Genomic DNA, 19,966 nt, shown 5'->3' on the forward strand with positions numbered 1-19,966 from the left:
AAAATTTGAGAATTTTTGTTTTTGTGATTTTTTTTTTTTTAAATAAAAATAATCAGAAATGATATGGAAAACAGTGGGTAATTTTCTGATGACACCATCCTTTAAAAAGATCTGCCAATATTAGAAAAACATGGCTGCTTTCTTCCAAAAGAGTGCCACGCCTTTTTTTTTTAAAAAAAAAAAAAAAAAGCAAAACCGCTCACAGGCAGCAAAACAAATTTATGAATAAGTTACGGTATATCCTTTAAAGCAAAACTTTGTTATGCCGCGCTCACCAGGAGGCGGGGCTTTGGCCCCGACATCACTCCCTTCGGTACGGCGGTCCCTCGGGGGTCCCCGTCGGGTGCGCACGCGCAGCTCTCGTCCCCGGGTCTCCTCCTCCATGTCACGTTTGCGCGTGCGCTCTCCTGTCAGTGCTGTATAGGGCTCAGTCCTCTCTATGGTAATGGAGGACCTGACCCGGAACCTGTAGTGGTCATGTGCTATATCAGACGACCTCCCCCTAGGGGAGGTGCCTGATTATTGCTGTGCTTCCTGGCTGGGTCAGCTGTGTCCCAGCCTGGCTGTGTGCTGTTCTCAGGTCCTCTGCTCTGTCTGCTATTCTGTGGTGCTCCTAGCACTTGCTCTGAACCCTTGTTGCTTCATGCTCAGTTGTGCCTCCTGGCACATCCTCTCGTATCCTGTCCCTTGTTTCTTGCTCAGTCGTGCCTCCTGGCATTCACTCTATTCCTGTGTTCTGTTACACCTCCTGGCACGACTGCTGCCTCATTCTGTACTCTGTCGTGCTCCTTGCACGCGTCCTGCTTTATCTACCTCCGGATGTGTTACTCGCTACACGCCTTATGTGCCCACGTGTACCCGTCTAGCACTACCCTGTACTCAGCGCACTCCCGTGTACTCTCCTGTGTTCCCTAGTATCCTGCACCCTCCAGTCACACAGTCTCGTATCTCCTGTGAGCCGGCCGCCTGGTGCCAGCAGTCGTGGTATCGTATCCCCTGGGGCTTGCTCCTGACACTCCCTGTATAGGGGGTGGTCCTCACTAGGCTAGCTCGCCCTGGGAGGGTTGGTACCGCGACCCAGAGGGTCCACTCCAGGAGTCGCTAACACTCTAACAACCTTTCACTAAATTTTTCATTTTGAACTTGACACACAATGTGGCTGGAGAATAAAACATTTTTTTTTTCCTCTTTTGATTAAATCTCTTGGTTGCGGAAACATCTGGAAATTTTTTAGCACCTAATGAGTTAACTTTTGTTAAGTCCAAGTGGATGTTATCAGATGGCATCTTCTACAGGGAGAAGAAGTGCACACCCCCAGAGACAGCACCAAGCACGGACTTAAGTGGTCAGTTCCCCAGTACCGCCCCTCACAGGAGAAAAGAGGTATTACAATGTTTTAGTTGTAATTAGTGGTCTACCCAAGTCCTCCAGGGTGAGAGTCGCCATTAGTGTGGAGGGCTTGTGAAGGCTTTGGGCCATGTAGGCTTGTTAACAGTGCAAAATCCTTCATGAGCACCTGCTAGTCACCATCTGGAGACCTTTTGATAATTATATAATTTTTATTTGAGATTTATTTTAATCATTTTTATGTTTTTCTTTTTAGATAATCATGTTGGGAAGGCTCTGGTCGCCGGTGGTCTACTTCTTTATTACGCTTGGTCAAGGGTTGACAACGGAGGTGAATCAGACAACATCATCATACTCCACATTACCAAGTAAGAGAATCTGTCGTAAATGTATTGGATAAACTGAAATAAATATTGTTAAAAATGGAGTAGTTAAAAAAAAAAAAAAAAAAGTTCTTTTCTCACCCTCCCCTGGTCCAGTGCTGAGATTCTTCACGTTTCATCAATGAATTTAAAGATAATCTCCAACTTTTTTGTTGAATGCTCAGTATCAGTTTAGTAAGTAGATAACTGCAGTCTTTTACTTTTTTTTAGTGTCTCTTTTGGCTAATGTTTCTTTTTGTAGTGTAGGAGTTTGTAGGGAAAGCTTGTGTGTGAGTTATTTGAAAGACTGGCGCTGAAGTGACCAATCAGAAACAGCAGAAAATGTCAGGTGACGCTGAATTCTGCATTTCAAGAGGGCTGGATCAGAATATTTGTCAGCAGACATCTTTTTAAAAGAAATATAGATAGAAGATAGAATTAAGGAGAGCGTTAATGTAAGTCACTGGAAGAAAATCACACTCATGGCCTCAGAATTAGAGATGGACGAACCCGAACAGTAAGGCTATGTGCCCACGGTGCGTGTTAAAACCCACACAGAAAACCAGACTCCTTCCCAGAAATCGTGCGGTTTTTTTACCGCGATTTTACAGCAATTTTTACCGCGATTTTGCCGCGATTTTCGCGTGCGATATTCAAGCATTTTCCAAGCGATTTGAAGCATCGCTTGGAAAGTGATTGACAGGTTGGTCACACTCGTCAAACATAGTGTTTGACAAGTGTGACCAGGTTTTTACTATTGAGGCTGCCTATGCGGCATCAATAGTAAAAGATAGAATGTTAAAATGCTGAAAAAAAATAAAAAAATCGGGGTATATTTATCTTCCGGCGTCCCGCGCTGCCATCCCGGGCCTCAGCGTTCCCAGTAATGCCTTGCGAGATCAGTGATGACGTAGTCTCGCGTTACTATAGCGATCTCGCGAGACTACGTCATCACAGGGCCTTGCCGCAAGGCATTACTGGGAACGCTTAGGCCGGGAATGCAGCGCGGGACGCCGGAAGGTAAATATACCCCGATTTTTTTTTTTATTTTTTTTTTTTATTCTTTTTTTTTTACAGGGGTATGGTACCCAGGGCCTGGAGGACAGTCTCCTCTCCTCCACACCGTGGGTACCAACCGCACATGAGACGCTTAACTTTGTGCATGGTGGGCATAGCCACATGCGGGAAGTCAGCGATTCTCATGCATTCCTATGGGTGCGGAATCGCGGCAATTCTTTGCGATTCCGCACAAAAGAATGAGCATGCTGCGATTTTTTTTCCGCAATGCGATTCCACCGCGGAAAAAAGCGCAGCATTAGCACAGCATGTGCGGAATGCCATAGGAATGCATGGGGTGCGTTCTGTACACGATTTTTAAATGTTTTCGCTCCGAAAATCGCGGCAAAAACGCTTAAAAATCGCTACGTGGGCACACAGCCTAAGAGTTCAGCGTTCGTACTGAACACCTACTGTTCGGGCATATACACCAAATAGGAATACACCAGGTAGTCCGTGTTACTGTTCGGTTTAGGCCCCCCCGGACATCGGGTGTTTGCTGCACTATCGTGTGCATGACAGCTCTGCAAGCTTCTGATCGGCGGTAAAATCATTAAAAAGCTTACCTCCGGTCACTGTTGTCGGCTGATGGGACTACTGCACCCATCAGCCTACACCTGCTGCCACTAATAACAGTGAGAGCAGCCGGCAGCTAATGGGAGTATTCATCAGTCGGCGCTTGCTCTGTAAATAAATAAATAATAATAAAAAAAGCAGTGTGGCTTCCCCTGTATTTTTGATAACCAGTCAAGCAAAACTGATAGCTGGTGGCTGCAACCCTTAGCTGTCAATGTTAGCAAGGCTGGTTATCAAAAAGAGAGGTCCCCAAACTGTTTTTTTTTAAATGATTTAAATAAATAATGTAAAAAATGGCATAGGGTCCCCTTCATTTTCGACAACCAGCCTTGCTAAAGCAGACAGCTGGAGGCTTGTACTCTCAGGCTGGTAAGGGGCCATGGATATTGGCCCCCCCAGCCAAAAAATAGCAGTCCGCAGCCACCCAGAAAAGGCACATCTATTTTATGCCCCAATTCTCTTCCCATTTGTCCTGTAGCAGTGGCAAGTGGGGTTCATATTTGGGGGTTTGATGTCACCTTTGTATTGTCTGGTAAGATCAAGCCGACGTCTTAGTAACAGAGAGGCGTCTATAAGACACCAATCCATTATTAATCCTGTAGTTATATTGTAAATAAAGACACAGCCAGAAGAAAATCTTTTATTTGAAATAAAAACAAAAGCCTGTTTTCCTTTTTTATTTAAAAACAACAAACACATAAAACGCTCATTCCATTGAATCCCTTGTCTCCTGTAATAAAGCAAAAATGAAAAACAATCATTACCCTCACCCATCCAATGTTCTGTCCCACGTCATAATCCATGTCTGGGGATAAATAGATTTCAACCTGGATGGTGCCAAGATATGACCGTCCAGGCTGTGAACCACTGGGGAATGTGCTGTTGCGAGTGCAGCATCAGTGAGCAGTGGTAACTCACTGCGGTTACCGCAGGTCACTGAGGTTGTGTTCCCAGCCGGGCCAATGTACTACTGTGACCGCTCTCCTCAGTTCACTGGGAGAATTTCACTGCTCTGAATTTGAACTGCGGTGAACTCGCCTCTGCACCATGAGACATTTTTTCACTGCTAGCAGTGATCTTACTGGAGGGAGGTCACCACAGTTCATTTGCCAGCTGGGAACACAGCCTCAGTGACTGGCAGTAACCTCATTGACGTCACCGCTAGTCACATATGCTGCACTCGCAGCAGCTCACTCACCAGTGGTTCTCAGCCTGGATGGTTACATCTTTGCACCGTCCAGGTTGAAAACTGTTTATTCCCCAGATATGGATTGCGGCGTGGGACAGAAAGTTGGACAGGATCAAACTCTGGATGATCGGGCCCCACATTGAATTGAATGGGGTTCGGGTCTGGGTACTGTTCTGGTACCCAAACCCAAAGTTTTTCTTAACTGTTTTGCCGAATCTGCAGGACCCAAACATCTAGGGGTCCAATCGTCTCTGCTCAGGATATGTTTATATTATGATTCCATAATTGTTACTCCGTAGATCAAAATGTAAAATGCTGTTTTTTTTTTACTTGAGTCACTACTATGTACCCAGTTGCTAATTTAGTAGAATACCATACTATGCTGAAGCATTACAATTTCACATCAGAATAAATTATAGTGAACGGAAATAATAAAGCTCCAGCATTCTACGCAATTAGTCACAGGGGTCCGGGTGGACCGAAGGAAACATAAAGGGGTCCGTGCGGCCCTTTATATGCTGCGAATCAGGGGGCCATTGGTTGCATTATTCAGGAGCTAATGGTCTCAAGAGAGTAGCGATAAGGGCACTTTTGGTGGTGGATCATGACAATGAGGTTGGTACACAAAATGAGAATGCTGGGCCTGGGGGAAAATCTGTGTAAATGGGTAGGTAACTGGCTTAGTGATAGAAAGCAGAGGGTGGTTATAAATGGTATATTCTCTAACTGGGTCGCTGTGACCAGTGGGGTACTGCAGGGGTCGGTGTTGGGACCTACTGTATTCTCTTCAACATGTTTATTATCGATCTGGTAGAAGGTTTACACAGTAAATTACCGGTATTTTCAGATGATACAAAACTATGTAAAGCAGTCAGTACAAGAGAAGATAGTATTCTGCTACAGATGGATCTGGATAAGTTGGGAACTTGGGCCGAAAGGTGGCAGATGCAGTTTAACAATGATAAATGTAAGGTTATACACATGGGAAGAAGGAATCAATATCACCATTACACACTGAACGGGAAACCACTGGGTAAATCTGACCTGGAAAAGGACTTGGGGATCCTAGTTAATGATAAACTTACCTGGAGCAGTCAGTGCCAGGCAGCGGCTGCCAAGGCAAACAGGACCATGGGGTGCCTTAAAAGAGGTCTGGATACACATGATGAGAGCATTATATTGCCTCTGTACAAATCCCTGGTTAGACCGCACATGGAGTACTGTGTACAGTTTTGGGCACCGGTGCTCAGGAAGCATATAATGGAACTAGAATAGAATAATAAAACATAGCAGAGTCATCTAAAACTTGTTCAAGTAAATAAGTGAGTAAGAAAGATATATTCAAAGAATAATCAACAGGGAAAAAAAGGTTAATGTTAGAGGAAAAGAATGTGGAAGGAAAAGTTAGGAAAGGTAGAGGGGAAGGGGAAGAAAAGAAAAGGGTATGGGAGAACGTTGGATCAGATAAACGTGGAGTAGGGACATGGGAAGAGATCATCCTTAAGAGAGAAGGTTTTTCCACCAACATAGAAGAGGATTCTTTACTGTTAGGGCAGTGAGAATCTGGAATTCCCTGCTTGAGGAGGTGGTGATGGCGAACTCAGTCGAGGGGTTCAAGAGAGGCCTGGATGTCTTCCTGGAGCGTAACAATATTGTATCTTACAGTTATTAGGTTCTTTAGAAGGACGTAGATCTGGGGATTTATTCTGACGGAATATAGGCTGAACTGGATGGACAAATGGCTTTTTTCGGCCTTGCTAACTGTGTTACTAATGTCCCTCTAGTTTACAGCAGATTCCCTGAGTGTATAACCTGGGTAGCCACAAAGGTCGGACGAATACCTGACAGATGTCCGGGGGCCAGATGTGGCGGGTAACACAAGTGGCCTATGAATAGTTTGAGTTGATCTGGGGTTAGGCTCAAGAAGTGATGTGTCCTGATTAGGTCAGGCTCCCCTGTAATGGGTTAAATTTATTTTTTAATAAAAGTGTCCAAAACAACACACATTTTTGCCACATGAAGGTTGTAACTTTGGGGAGTTATGGGGTGGGGTAAACAAAGATTTAGCTGGTGAACAACTTACTATAAGCTTAGACATTTGTGATAACAGTTTAGGGAAGGCTTAAAGGGAATCTGTCAGCAGGTTTTTTTTCTATATAATCTGAGAGCAGCATGAATTAGGGGTAGAGACCTTGATTCCAGTGATGTGTTACTTACTAGTCTGTGTTTTGCTGTTACAATACAAACAGTGTTTTATCAGAAGGAGATTATCACTACAGGACTAAATTTTTTGTGCCTCCTGGTCCCAGCACTGGTTAGCAGCTTTTTGTTAATATAAAATGTACATAGAAAGCAGCCAATCAGTGGTGTGAGCGGGGTTATACAGGGCTCTGCATTCTCAGCTCTGCTAGATCTGCAACTGAGAAAACTGTGATTTTATGACAACTGCTGTACCCAGTGAACCGAGTAATACATCACTGAAATTAGCGTCTCAACCCCTACATTGTGCTGCTGTCAGATTACATAACAAAAACCTGCTGACAGATTCCCTTTAAATATTTTTTAGTTTCCCTCATGGAGTTTTTACCTTCAATTTTGGTTTTGTAATCGGCAATACTCTACTCCCAGGAAGGAATTAACATTCAGATTCCACAACACTAATTGTATCAGAAACTAAATCCTCACTAATTGTAAACCAATCAGCCTGGAATAAATGCAGATGATTAGTACACGGACAGCTGACAGATGTCTAATTTGCATGAATATATATGTATATCAATAGAAAAAACCTGGAAAAAGCAACCAACTGATTATCCCCCAAAAATTGGGACAAGGATCAACTACTTTCTGAAATGAAGGACATTAGTACTTAACCATTTGCTGCAGTGTGCTGTGACATGTTCATACGTTGTCTTTTTCAGGCGGGAAAGCTCCGTCACCTGCCTTAAAAAGTGCTTAAAGAGATTGTCCACTAGCCGGAAGTGCTCAGTTACGGAGCTGCTCACGTCTACTGATGGTGGCCGGGGACTGCACATCCGCCTCCTATTCAAATCAGTTGGGGGCTGGATGTGTAGTACCCGGCCGCGGCCACTATCAGAAGATGGAGCAGCTCCGTAACTGAGCACTTCCGGCACCGAGAACAGCTAGTCGGCCAGGGTTCCAGGTTTCGCACACCCACCGATCAGGTATTACATAGTTATTAAGGTTGAAGGGAGACTTTAAGTCCATCTAGTTCAACCTGTATTGATCACCTATCCTAAGGATAAGCCATCAGTGTTAAAGTATGGAATCATAGAATCGTAGAGTTGGAAGGGACCTCCTGGGCCATCTGGTCCAACCCCCTGCTCAAAGCAGGATTCGCTAAATCATCCCAGACAGATGTCTGTCCAGCCTCTGTTTGAAGACTTCTATTGAAGGAGAACTCACCACTTCTCATGGCAGCCTGTTCCACTCATTGATCACTCTAACTGTCCAAAAGTTTTTTCTAATATCTAATCTGTTTCTCCTTCCATTCAGTTTCATCCCATTGCTTCTAGTCTTTCCTTGTGCAAATGAGAATAAAGATGATCCTTCTACAATGTGACAGCCTTTTAGATATTTGTAGACAGCTATTAAGTCTCCTCTCAGTCTTCTCTTCTGCCAGCTAAACATTCCCAAATCCTGTAACCGTTCCTCATAAGACAGGGTTTGCAGACCGGTCACCATTCTGGTCGCTCTTTTCTGAACTTGCTCCAGTTTGTTGATGTCTTTTTTAAAATGTGGTGCCCAAAACTGGACACAGTATTCCAGATGAGGTCTGACCAAAGAGGAGTAGAGGGCAATAATGACTTCACGTGATCTAGACTGTATATTTCTGTCTATGATCTATTAATATACCCAAGTCTTTTTCACATGAGCTGTTGCTTAGCCCTATTCCTCCCATTCTGTATATGCTTTTTTCATTTTTATTGCCCAGATGTAGTACTTTGCATTTTTCCCTGTTAAAAACCATTCTGTTAGTTGCTGCCCACTGCTCCAGTTTATTTAAATCTTTTTGAATCCTCTCTCTCTCTTCTCTAGTATTAGCTATCCCTCCTAGCTTTGTGTCATCAGCAAATTTAGTCAGTTTACCCTCAATTCCTTCATCTAAATCGTTGATAAAGATGTTGAACAATACAGGGCCCAGGACAGAGCCCTGTGGTACCCCACTTGAGACATTCTTCCAACTGGATGTGCAGCCATTTACAACCACTCTTTGGGTCCGATCACTAAGCCAGTTTTGAATCCACCTAACAGTTGCCTTGTCCATTCCATACGTAGCCATTTTTTCAATAAGGATTGTGTGAGATACTTTGTCAAATGCTTTGCTGAAGTCAAGATATACTATATCTACAGCATTTCCCTGATCCACCCAATCAGTGATACCGTCATAGAAGGAAATTAAGTTAGTCTGACATGACTTACTAGTTACAAACCCATGCTGACTCTGTTTAATCACTTTCTTCTTATCCAGGTACTGACATACATGTTGTTTAATAATTTGTTCAAAGATCTTTCCTGGTATAGAAGTCAGACTCACTAGCCTATAGTTGCCTGGGTCCACCTTCTTCCCCTTTTTGAAGATAGGAACAACATTTGCTCTTCTCCAGTCTTCTGGGACTTCTCCTTTTCTCCAAGAATTTTCAAAGATTATGGAGAGGGGTTCAAAAATTTCTTCTGCTATCTCCTTCATAACTCTTGGGTGTAATTCATCTGGACCTGGAGAATTGAATTCATTTAGGTTAGCTAAGTGTTTCCTCACTATCTTTCTGTGTATAGATATCCTGGATTCTTCTATTCCCTTAATAGGACAGTGAAGAACAGTTGATATTACATTTCCTTTCTGAGAGAAAGCAGATGCAAAATAGGAATTTAAACGTTCAGCCTTCTCAACATCCTTTCTTACCATTTCATCATTTTCATCCTGTAAAATTTCTATAGCATCTTTGACTTTTCTTTTACTTTTGACATATCCCCAAAATCCTTTATTATTGCTTTTGACGTCTCTTGCAAGCCTCAATTCATTGTCAGCTTTAGATAATCTGATTTGTGCCCTGCAGGTTCTGCAGACAGCATTATATTCTTCTTTATATATGCCTCCCTCTTTCTAGTAGTGGACAACCTCTTTAATAAACGTCAAAGAGAATGATTGTATGCACTGGAATTTAAAAACGACTTCACATTTGCATAGTCGCAAATGGTTAAACAAAATGACCTGACCATTCTTCAGGTAGCTTCTGCTTGGAAGCCACTTACTAGCATATGCATAAAAGTAAAGCCACAGGAAAAAACTAACAGAAAAACACACAAAAAAAAACATTTTACTGAATCATTGTCTTTTGCTTGAAAAACTCAGCAGGTACTCTGATCTCTAAAAGACATTGTGTGCGTGTAGCCAAATTATTCCAAACCATTTCAGGAAATGAAAAACGTCTCCAAAAACTCCCAAAAAAGGGGTATGTGCACACGCTTAATAATGTTTAAATGACTCTCTGTTCTTAGGCCGGTTTCACACGTCAGCTTCTCCGGTACGTGTGGTCTCACGTACCGGAGACACCGACACATGTAGACCCATTCACATGAATGGGTCTATGTACATGTCAGCGTGTTTTAACGGACCGTGTGTCTGTGTGCAAAGCGCGCAGACATGTCCGTTTTAACCCAGACACACGGGCCGCAAAACGTGCCGCACATGGAGAACAGTGCACACTGTCATTCATGTACACGGACGGCCGCCGGGCAATTAGTGCTACTGTAAGCTGCTGTTCCCCGGCGGCAGGTGCTGAACACGGCTGTCATACATTCTCCCCTGCTCTGCCGGCGAGCACAGGAGAATGAATGAATGAAAAACTGACCTGCTGTGACCTCCGGACAGTGGAAGAATGCAAATAATGAGGTCACAACAGGTCAGTTTTTCATTCATTCATTCTCCTCTGCTTGTGCTGATTGCGGCAGAGCAGGGGAGAATGACAGCCGGCTTCAGCACTAGCCACCGGGGGACAGCGGCTTACAGTAGCACTTCTTCCCCGGCGGCCGTCCATTTGGTCCTGATGCGGCACACGGGTGGCACACGGTTGCCACATGTGTGCTGCACGTAGTACACACACACACGGACACTGATATCTCCGGTACCGGTTTTTAGGGTGAGTACTTGCGCTGTTTGTTATTTTAGGTATTTTATTGCATTTGGGATCCTTTTTTCTAAAAGTGGATAACCCCTTTGAGATGTTCCTAAGTCAGGGCATAGAATATTATTCCTATCTGATAAAGTGATGGCTAGGATATGCTAACACATTATGCTCTATGAAGGTCCAACCTTTGGGACCCTGTTAAAAAAAAAAATGGACAACAGTTTTTTTGTTCTCAGGCTCCGCGAGTGTCAGACCCCCTACCGATCAGTAAGTGATCCTTGTAATATGTCATGTCTTTATGATATGGCAATGTTCCTTTAAGCCCTTTTTACACCATGTTCCCGATTCATACGCAAAGCTGCTTCCATATTGCTGCTGATTGTTTTCGGAAACAGTTAGCAGTTTTGCTCCACCCACTGTCAGGCATGTGACCTAAAGGGTTAGCGCTAACTGTACAGCTGAGTCATCTGACTTCCCACAATGCACTGTTCCCTGATTACGGGAAACCAGCAGGATTCTAACTTTAGCTTTAGTCAAGAATGGAGAAGTAGACATTGTGTAACTCCAAAGCAGTAAAAAAGGAATAAGGCCAATAGCTGCTACGGCATTTTATTTGAGAGTTTTGGGGCTTAAAGTAAAGTACATTTAACCCCTTTCCAACATAGAACATAAATGCTGCTGTCGATGACCCTACTTGTGTGTCGGCTCCAGTGTCCTCCGCCTTCCACCCTTGCAATGTGGCCGCGGGGCACTGATGAATTGCCTTGGCAGCCCTTGTTGCTATCATCTTGGTACCTATTTTCACCTTATGCAGCAATACTGAAGTATAACAATACATAGATCAAGCGATTACAGGTTCAAGTCCCCTATGGGGACCTAAAACTATAGTGAAAAGTAAAAAAATAAAAAGAAAGAAAGAAAGAAAGAAAGAAAGAAAAAAAATCGGTATTTCTTCTCCCACAAACGTTTGATCTCTCAACATCTAAAATTGTTTAAACCATGCTATAAATGCTATAATGCAAAAATACAAAAATCTAAATGCCAGAATTGCCCTTTTTCTGTAGCTGCACCTCCCAACGAAAATGTACTAAAAAGTGATCAAAATGTCATATGTACCCCACAATGATACCAATAAAAACCATAGCTCCCCACTAAGAAAAAAACAAAAAAAACAAGCTTTCACACAGCTCCATCTATAGAAAACCCCCCAAAAAGTTACTAGTCTCATAAATTGGTGACACAAACTAAAGTACTATTTTCCAAATTTCAGTGGGATCGATCCTCCTAAGCCGTCTATATGGACATGCAAGTCATAGAAAGTGGATTGAAGTGATACCTTCATATCTGCAATCAGATGTAAGATTCCAGAGTAATCCACATGTTTCTTGATATGTAAATGAGCTATTAAGATCTATGGGCCAGACATAGATCTCCCTGAGAATCTGCCTCCAGAGCTTATTTTACATGAAAGGGGCGTTACATGTGAGACATGTAGATCAGGAGAGCAGACTGTCAGTCATTACATGTCTCATACTGGTTACGCCTCTTTTGATGTAAAATAAGCTCTGGAGGCAGATCCTCAGGGAGATCTATGTCCGGCTCATAGATCTTATCAGCTCATTTACATATTAGGAAAAATATGGATTTCTCTGGAATAAGACATCAGATTGCAGATATCAAGGTATCATTTTATTCAGCTTCCTATGACCTGCAAGTCCATGAAGATGGATTAGGAGGGTTCATCCTACTGAGAATCATGTTGCCAGGTCATTTTGAACCCTGTAAAAACCCAGTGACGGAGTAGTGCTTTTTTTCACCATTTTAAAGTCCTGAATGGATGGTCTTCATGGTAATTGTGTGTCGTATTTGAAGCTGATTTAGAGACAGATGTCCCTTTTAGGATGATAAGAAAATTAAGAAAATGCCCTTGTGACGGATGTTGCCCTACTGGTTACCACCCAGTATTTCCAAAAGCTTTCAATATACTCCTGCAGACTTAATGGGCATACACTCCTCAATCCATTAGTGAAGTCTTAAGTAGCTGTTATAATCCTACTAATTGACAAAGATCAGGCTTCCACTTGTCACCCCTTGGACATGACACGAGTGCGTTATAGGGTGTTAGCCGGTTGTTATAGCATTTAGCATACGATATATCTGCTAATCCCTGATTTATCCTGGAATATGTATCTTCTCGCTTCCTCTGTAGCAATCTTACTCCTACACAGTCTATATTCAGTCTCCTCGTAGCTGCATTAACTGACACTGGAAATGAACGGCGGTAGTTACCGTGAGAGAGTAAGGCTACTCATCCTTTCGCCTGCAGCTGACATTTTATTTCTGATGATGGGATTAGGAGCATAATGACCTAGCTGCAGCCAGTGGCGTAACTACAAAGTTATGAGCACTGGTGCAAACTTTCAAATGGGGCCCCCCCATGCCAAAATACACGCACATCTCCGCTCCGCACTCCTCGTACACGCGTGGCTCCGCACACCTTGTACACATGCGGCTAACGCTCCGTAAACCTCGTACACGTGCGGCTCTGCTCTGTCCACCTTGTACACACACGGCTCAGCTCTGTACACCTCGTACACGCGCGGCTCCATACACCTCGTACTCACACTGCTCCGCTCACCTCGTACACACACGGCTGCGCTCTATACACTTTGTACACACAACTCTGCTCCATACACATTGTACACACAGCTTTGCTCCATACACCTTGTACACACACAGATCTGCTACATCCACCCTGTAAACCCCTCCTGGCCCCACACAGAAACTTAACCTCATCCAACCGTGCACCATGACAACCAGCACAGCAGAGTCCTGCATGCATGGAGGCTCCTGATCATGTGACCCCCTGACTCTTCCCCTCCTGTGACCCCATCACAGGTCCTGTGCCACAGAACAGCCATCAGTCAGGTCAATTGCAGCCTGGCAGCCACGGAGCTGCACAGTCAATGAGCGGCTGCAGCTCCGCGATCGGGCCTCCAACGACTCCGGCCCCCGTTGCAGCTGTGACCTCTGTGACCGTGGTAGTCACGCCCCTGGCTGCAGTAATCCTTCCCCTACGTGAGTGTATTTACAAAACTAGGACAGTTTGTAGACTTGACGTCAAATTTTCTCAACAGCCTTCTTAATCGAATTTAAAGAGGACCTGTCACTTTACCTAAATATATAATTTTTTAATCTGATGAAAATGGTCCTGTTCTCCTGAATCCGGCTTGGTCTTCCTTTTGTTTCTGCCTCTTTCTGTTCCTGAGATACGGCCTCTTCTTCCCTTTGTATACATTAAATCTAGTGTTGTTATCCAATGGGGCGTGGTCCTCTACTCTTCTCTGTGGGCATCTTCCTGAGAACCTCTCCCGGTTGGCTAAAAAGACCACATTTATTTACAAGGAAGAGAGGAACATATCCATCAGGAATGGAGAGACGCGGGAAAAAAAGAGAAAAACAACGCCAAATTCAGAAGAACAGCGGCATTTACACCAGGTAAAGAATAACCTATTTATGGCTGATTATAGGTATTTTTTAAAGCTGGGGTAAGGAAGAATCCAGGAACCAATGGTCAGGCAAGCATGATGGTGCTGGGACCGTGATTTCAATCTCTACACTGTCTCAAGATTTTGCTGTGGCAGGGTAAAATTTGGAAAAATTTGTGCGCTTAGGCTAGTTTCACACTAGCGAACGGCAGAGCTGCGTATGGCAGCCTACTTCCTCCTTTCGTCATCCGTGAAGCTCCGCACCTCCTCCGGTCAGTTCTGCCTACGTCTGCATGCGGCCTGCGTACCTACAGTATCTTTAACATTGGATACTCAGGCCTTGCGGATGTATGCGTATGCGTCCGCATGCGTCGTTTTGACGATGTGGTGCCCGTAACAAATTGCAACACGTTGCGTTCGACTTGGGTCGCCGCATCGTCAAAACGACGCATGCGGACGCATCCGCATACATTCGCATGGCCTGCATACCCAATGTTAAAGATAGGTACGCAAGCCGCATGCAGACGTAGGCGGAGCTGACCGGAGGAGGTGCGTCAGTGGGCGGAACTTCATGGAGGAAGTATGCAGCCCTCCACAGCTCTGCCGAACGCTAGTGTGAAGCTAGCCTTAAAGGGAATCTGTCGCCCCATTTTTGAGATGCGGCCACCGCCATCAGGGGCTTATCTACAGCATTCTGTAATGCTGTAGATAAGCCCCCGATGTAACCTGAAAGATAAGAAAAACAAGTTAGATTATACTTACCCGGGGGTCCGGTCTGATCCAATGGGTGTCGCGGTCCAGCGCCTCCCATCTTCTAGTGATGACGTCCTCCTCCTTCTGCCGCGGCTCCTGCGTAGGCGTACTTTCTCTACCCTGTTGAGGGCAGAGTAAAGTACTGCAGTGCGCAGGCGCCGGACCTTTCTGACCTTTCCCGGCGCCTGCGCACTGCAGTACTCTGCTCTGCCCTCAATAGGGCAGATATAGTACACCTGTGCAGGAGCCACGGCAGAAGTAAGAAGGAGGACGTCATCGCTAGAAGATGGGAGGCACCGGACCGCGACACCCATCGGACCTGACCGGACCCCAGGGTGAATATAATCTAACTCGTTTTTCTTATCTTTCAGGTTACATCGGGGGCTTATCTACAGCATTACAGAATGCTGTAGATAAGCCCCTGATGGCGGTGACTGCATCTCATAGGCCAAAAATGGGGTGACAGATTCCCTTTAATGGGATTGCCTGGGATGAAAAAACAAGTTTTTCAGTTGTAGAAATAACCCCTCCGCTTTACTCATCCTCCCCAGGTTCACCCAGGTGTAGATGACTCATGCTTATCCATCTACAAGCCCTTCGTGCGGGATACATTTTATAGTGTTCTCACACGGGTGTGTCAGAGACAAGTACTCGTTGGTAAAACTATAGGTTAGTTTTTTTGGTTTTGGTCCCCAGAAACAGGGTTGACTTTTGTCCGTAGGTTGTATCTGGTGTTGGATCTCAAACTGATTACATTTTATAGGGCTTAGCTGTAAAATCAGTCACATCCTAAGGACAAAATTAGTTCTGTTTTTGGAAGTAAGCAAAAGTTTCTCTAATCTTATCCAGTCGATGAATCTGAGGGCTCTCCAAGAAAATCTAATCTTACGCATTGAATAATTAATTCAGGAGCCCTTGAAAGTCGCTAATAAATAATTTTTGAGACTGCTGCTTGGTTGAATCTGAGGCAGCCGGTGGGTGACAACCCTGGATGTCCACCGTCATTTGGAGACCCAACATTGTCGCTGAGCTCTTCTTGTGTATGGGGGACGACTGTTGGGATTCCATGTTCTTTTTGTTAAATGTTCCAGTTTGAATGTTCGTACGGAATGTTGGGAAACCCTGGAACATCTTAGTTCTCTTCTCACCGATATCTTTGTTTCCTTGGAAACTACAACTATTCCGATAAAAAAAAACAGAACGAACTCCGAGAACAGACTGAAGAATCATGTAATGAGCGTGGAGAGGACACTCTCCGACCTCTCTTCACAACTCGCAGTTCTGTAATATTTCAGAAAGTACTGTAAATTACAGAGCGCGGCTACCAGACTCCCTTCAAACGGCTCTTCCCGGCGACCCCATAGATTGTAGTAAATTGGTAACAATTAGGTTTCATATTAAATAATTTCTTCATGTTATTTTTTCAGGTTTTTTTTCGCCCTAGCACATAACTTTGCCCTATCGGAGAGAGAACTATCATTTTGTTCATCCATAGCTTTATGGTTAATGAACAGGATGCCCAAATACATTAGATGAGCGTTGAAAGAACGCGTTGATTTTTGCCTCGTCCAACTAATTATCTAATGCGCGTGGGGGTGTCCTCACTATCTATAATGGCAGATGTCGAGAGAAAAAAATTCAGCCGTCTAAGGCTCTTTTCATAATTTAAGCAGATAGGAGGCATTGAGTCCGATTCCCCATCTTTTTTTTTTTCATATTTCTTTTTCTTTTTTGTCTCGCGTTATTCGTTGACATTTTTTGCACCAAACACTTCAAAATGTTGAATACGGTTCATGAATATTGCGCAAAGTAAAAAATTCTCTTTATCTTATTATCTTTAACATTTTTTATGATTTCTTTTTTTTTTTTTTTTAAAGCAAAAAAGTTGCATGTTCGGGTATAGTGTTGTAACATTTGCGACACTGTCAAATATAAAAGAAAAAAAAACAAAAAACAAGCAAACGCATATAAATGAAATTTTTAGAAAAGACACAAATTAAAAGAATAAGGCCCAAATAGAAAAAAAAATGTAAAATACACAAAAAACTAGACTAAAATATGTAAATGTATAATAATAAATTGGTCCAATTATGTCTATAGGTGATCGCGCACCCAGCCTGCAAATTACCGTAAGAGTGTGGTTTACGCATTCACTAGGCATGAATATGTCCCTTTTTTATCACTTTTTATAAAAGCAAGATCTTCCGACCTCTTGGACTTGTTCCTGTAAACTTCAGGTACTCACATTGAAAAACCCTTCTACTGCAAACCATTAAATAGAAGACAAGGAGGAGGGGGATGCAGCTGCAGAATCTCGCTCTGTAGGGGTTGGTGAGGCAGGAGGAAAGTAGCAGAGGGCACAACTCGGAGAAAATGAAAATTGATAGAAACCTTGGTTTTAAGAGTCCACTGGACGTTGCTAATCACCAATTATGCATACTTATTCAATGATGGCTGTCAATCACCAATAAGACCGCCCACTGGACTCTGTAAGTCCTGAGTGACCAGGAATTTAGATAAACTACAAGATATACTGAGCACTGAATCTTTTCCCACAAACCAATATATCAATCTGCTCAGCTCCTCCAAAAGTCCCAGACATAGAACTTATATGGATTACTTAACTTTCTAATTCTTGTAAAACTTAAGTCGGGTCTGGTCACCCAACTTTTGGTTGAATCTGGATCAAGGCTAACTGTCCATGGTTTGTAGTTTTGAGATACTCAAGAGTAATCAACATGTTCTCCAGGACTAATGAATTGATGACCAGTCCTTAAGGCACGCCATCAGTGACCGGCTTACATGGGTTCCATCCCTTTGAACCTCCACTTTTCAGCACTTGAGTGGGATTGAGTGCCGCGGCATACCATGAAGCTCTTCCTGGGCTCCGATGCCAAATTTTCTCTAGAGTCCTCACCTACCATGTGTCTTCTAATGTGGGTCCCCTCATGCACTAGGGCCACATACGACTCGTATGACTGCTACTTTTGGACAAGCCACTGTGCCTGAATAATATTTTCCATTAGTTCTACATTTGTTAGGACTGTCCCAATTTTTGGAATACAATTATAGCAAATTTGGGCCTATTTTGAGCAAAAGTGGGTGTTTGATTATGTAAGCCCCACCTAAAAGTGTGTGATCATGATCAACTTGGGCGACATAGACAATAATCGTGGGCATAGGAACCGGAAACGAGACTTAAGGGGCCCTATTCTTCTAACACCAATGTTGGTAAGGGTGCCGCTCATATATTAAAGGTTTCCCATTATTTCAGTGATCACCGTGGTTTTTAGGGGTCGGATCGCCAACTGTTATTCATTTATGTTCTGTCCATAAAGGGTAATTCCAAAATATCAAGTTATACCCTATCCATGCTGATTGCTGGGGTCTGACCACTAGATGGGTGCTTTAGAGAACCCAAGAACGAGGCTCGGAGTGGAGCAGAGGAGTGCATGCTTCTCCGTCACTGCACTCATTCTTTCTGGGACTGCTGAGTACAGTGCTCAGCTATTTCCAGCAGTCTCATAGTCAATGAATGGAGCCGAGGCCAAGCATGCACACTTCTGCTCCCAATCTTATAGGGTTATCCATAGGATATCGGTATTATAAACATGTATTCATGATGTTATATTTTATTTCCAGATACTACAGGCAGTCCTCACACTGACACGTCCTCGCTCCTGACATCCGTGCTGGTGCCTTTGTTTGTTTGCTTCGTGCTCATACTTCTGGCTGGCTACCTTCTGAGGTAAGGACATTCACATGAGATATAAATTGCTTTATTGTTAGGGTGTGAATGTGATTATGCAGGAAATCAAAGGAAAACTTCTATAGTCAATCTGGCCACCAGCCTGATGTAATAATGAGATTACGGTAAGTCACATCAGGACCTATCTAAAGCCAAAGGTAAAGTAGATTATCTACGATACACCTCTCTTTAGCCTGTAAGCAGATGAAGAAGGCAATGTAAAGATGCCTTAATATTACATTGTGCATACACGGATACACAGGTCTAAATCCTCTGCATGGACATAGCGTAACAATATAATCCTGGCTTCTTGAAGCCACCACTAGAGGGAGCTTATTGCATACATGTTTATACATTGATGCCATGTTGCTCCTCGTCCCGTTCCACAACCATTCAAAAAAGTGTGATAGGACACCAGTGCATGGTCTAATATCGAATCATCTTGGCGTCAAGCATAGGAAAACTTCAGGAAATGCTTGCCAGGGAGTTAAGTTGGCACCAAGAAAGTTTTCCAGCTCTTCAAGGAGTTCGGGATTTCAATTATTTGTCCAAGGAAAGTTGTCAATCATGGTTACAGAGGATTTGCCAGTTCTTCCTACATGCTCGGTTTAATTCAAGGGATTGTCCCCGTTTACAGAAAAAATGTCTGAAAGCCTTGAAGTGCTGGAAATGTATAATATCAGCATTATTTACCTATTGCGGTCCTTGTTGCTTCAGCATTGCCTCTCCGCTTATGGGTGATGTCACGTCTACAGCATGTGTTCTCTGCCGCCAATCATGGGGCGCAGAAGTCTAATGCCGAAGTAGACGGCACAAGACTGCTGAAACCAGTGATTGACTACCGTGGTCACGGGTTATAGATGTAATGTCACCCCTGTAGCCATGTCAGTAGAGACTATTGGGAAGCAGCAATTCCGGAGCAAAAAGGGCTTCAGTAGATAAATAATGCTGATTTTGTTATTTTCAAACAGTTCAAGACTTTTAGACATTTTTCTGTAAAAATGGACAACCCCTTTTAATACTTGTATTCCCCATCAAATATCATTTCTTAAGTTAACTGTGTCAGCAGGTTTTTGCTATTAAATATGAGCGCAGCAAGATTTAGGGGCAGAGAGCCTGATTCCAGAGATGTGTTTTGTAGTTTCAATACAATCAGTGTTAGCTCAACAGGATATTATCAGCACTGGACTAGGTGTCACGTGTACGGCAGTCAGGCTAATCTGTGTAACCCCGCCCCCATATGCAGCTTGCTAACAGTGTACGTTGGAAGCTGCCAATCAGTGGTGTGGGCGGGGTTA

The 19,966-nt window shown here is 43.6% G+C and overlaps 1 protein-coding gene across 3 annotated transcripts in view; it reads left to right on the forward strand.

Moving 5' to 3' along the window:
- PTPRE (protein tyrosine phosphatase receptor type E) overlaps window positions 1–19,966 on the forward strand; it is a 228,061-nt gene that overhangs the window by 109,281 nt on the left and 98,814 nt on the right. For all 3 annotated transcript variants that reach the window (XM_073546345.1, XM_073546346.1, XM_073546344.1), the window contains exons 2-3: window positions 1,604–1,715; window positions 18,563–18,668. In XM_073546345.1, the coding sequence (XP_073402446.1) occupies window positions 1,604–1,715; window positions 18,563–18,668 (218 nt within the window). The remainder of the gene's footprint in view (window positions 1–1,603; window positions 1,716–18,562; window positions 18,669–19,966) is intronic.

This window comes from Dendrobates tinctorius, unplaced genomic scaffold (assembly GCF_039654945.1).
Source record: "Dendrobates tinctorius isolate UK_male_01 unplaced genomic scaffold, ASM3965494v1 ptg000147l, whole genome shotgun sequence".
In the NCBI taxonomy this organism is placed as follows: Eukaryota; Metazoa; Chordata; class Amphibia; order Anura; family Dendrobatidae; genus Dendrobates; species Dendrobates tinctorius.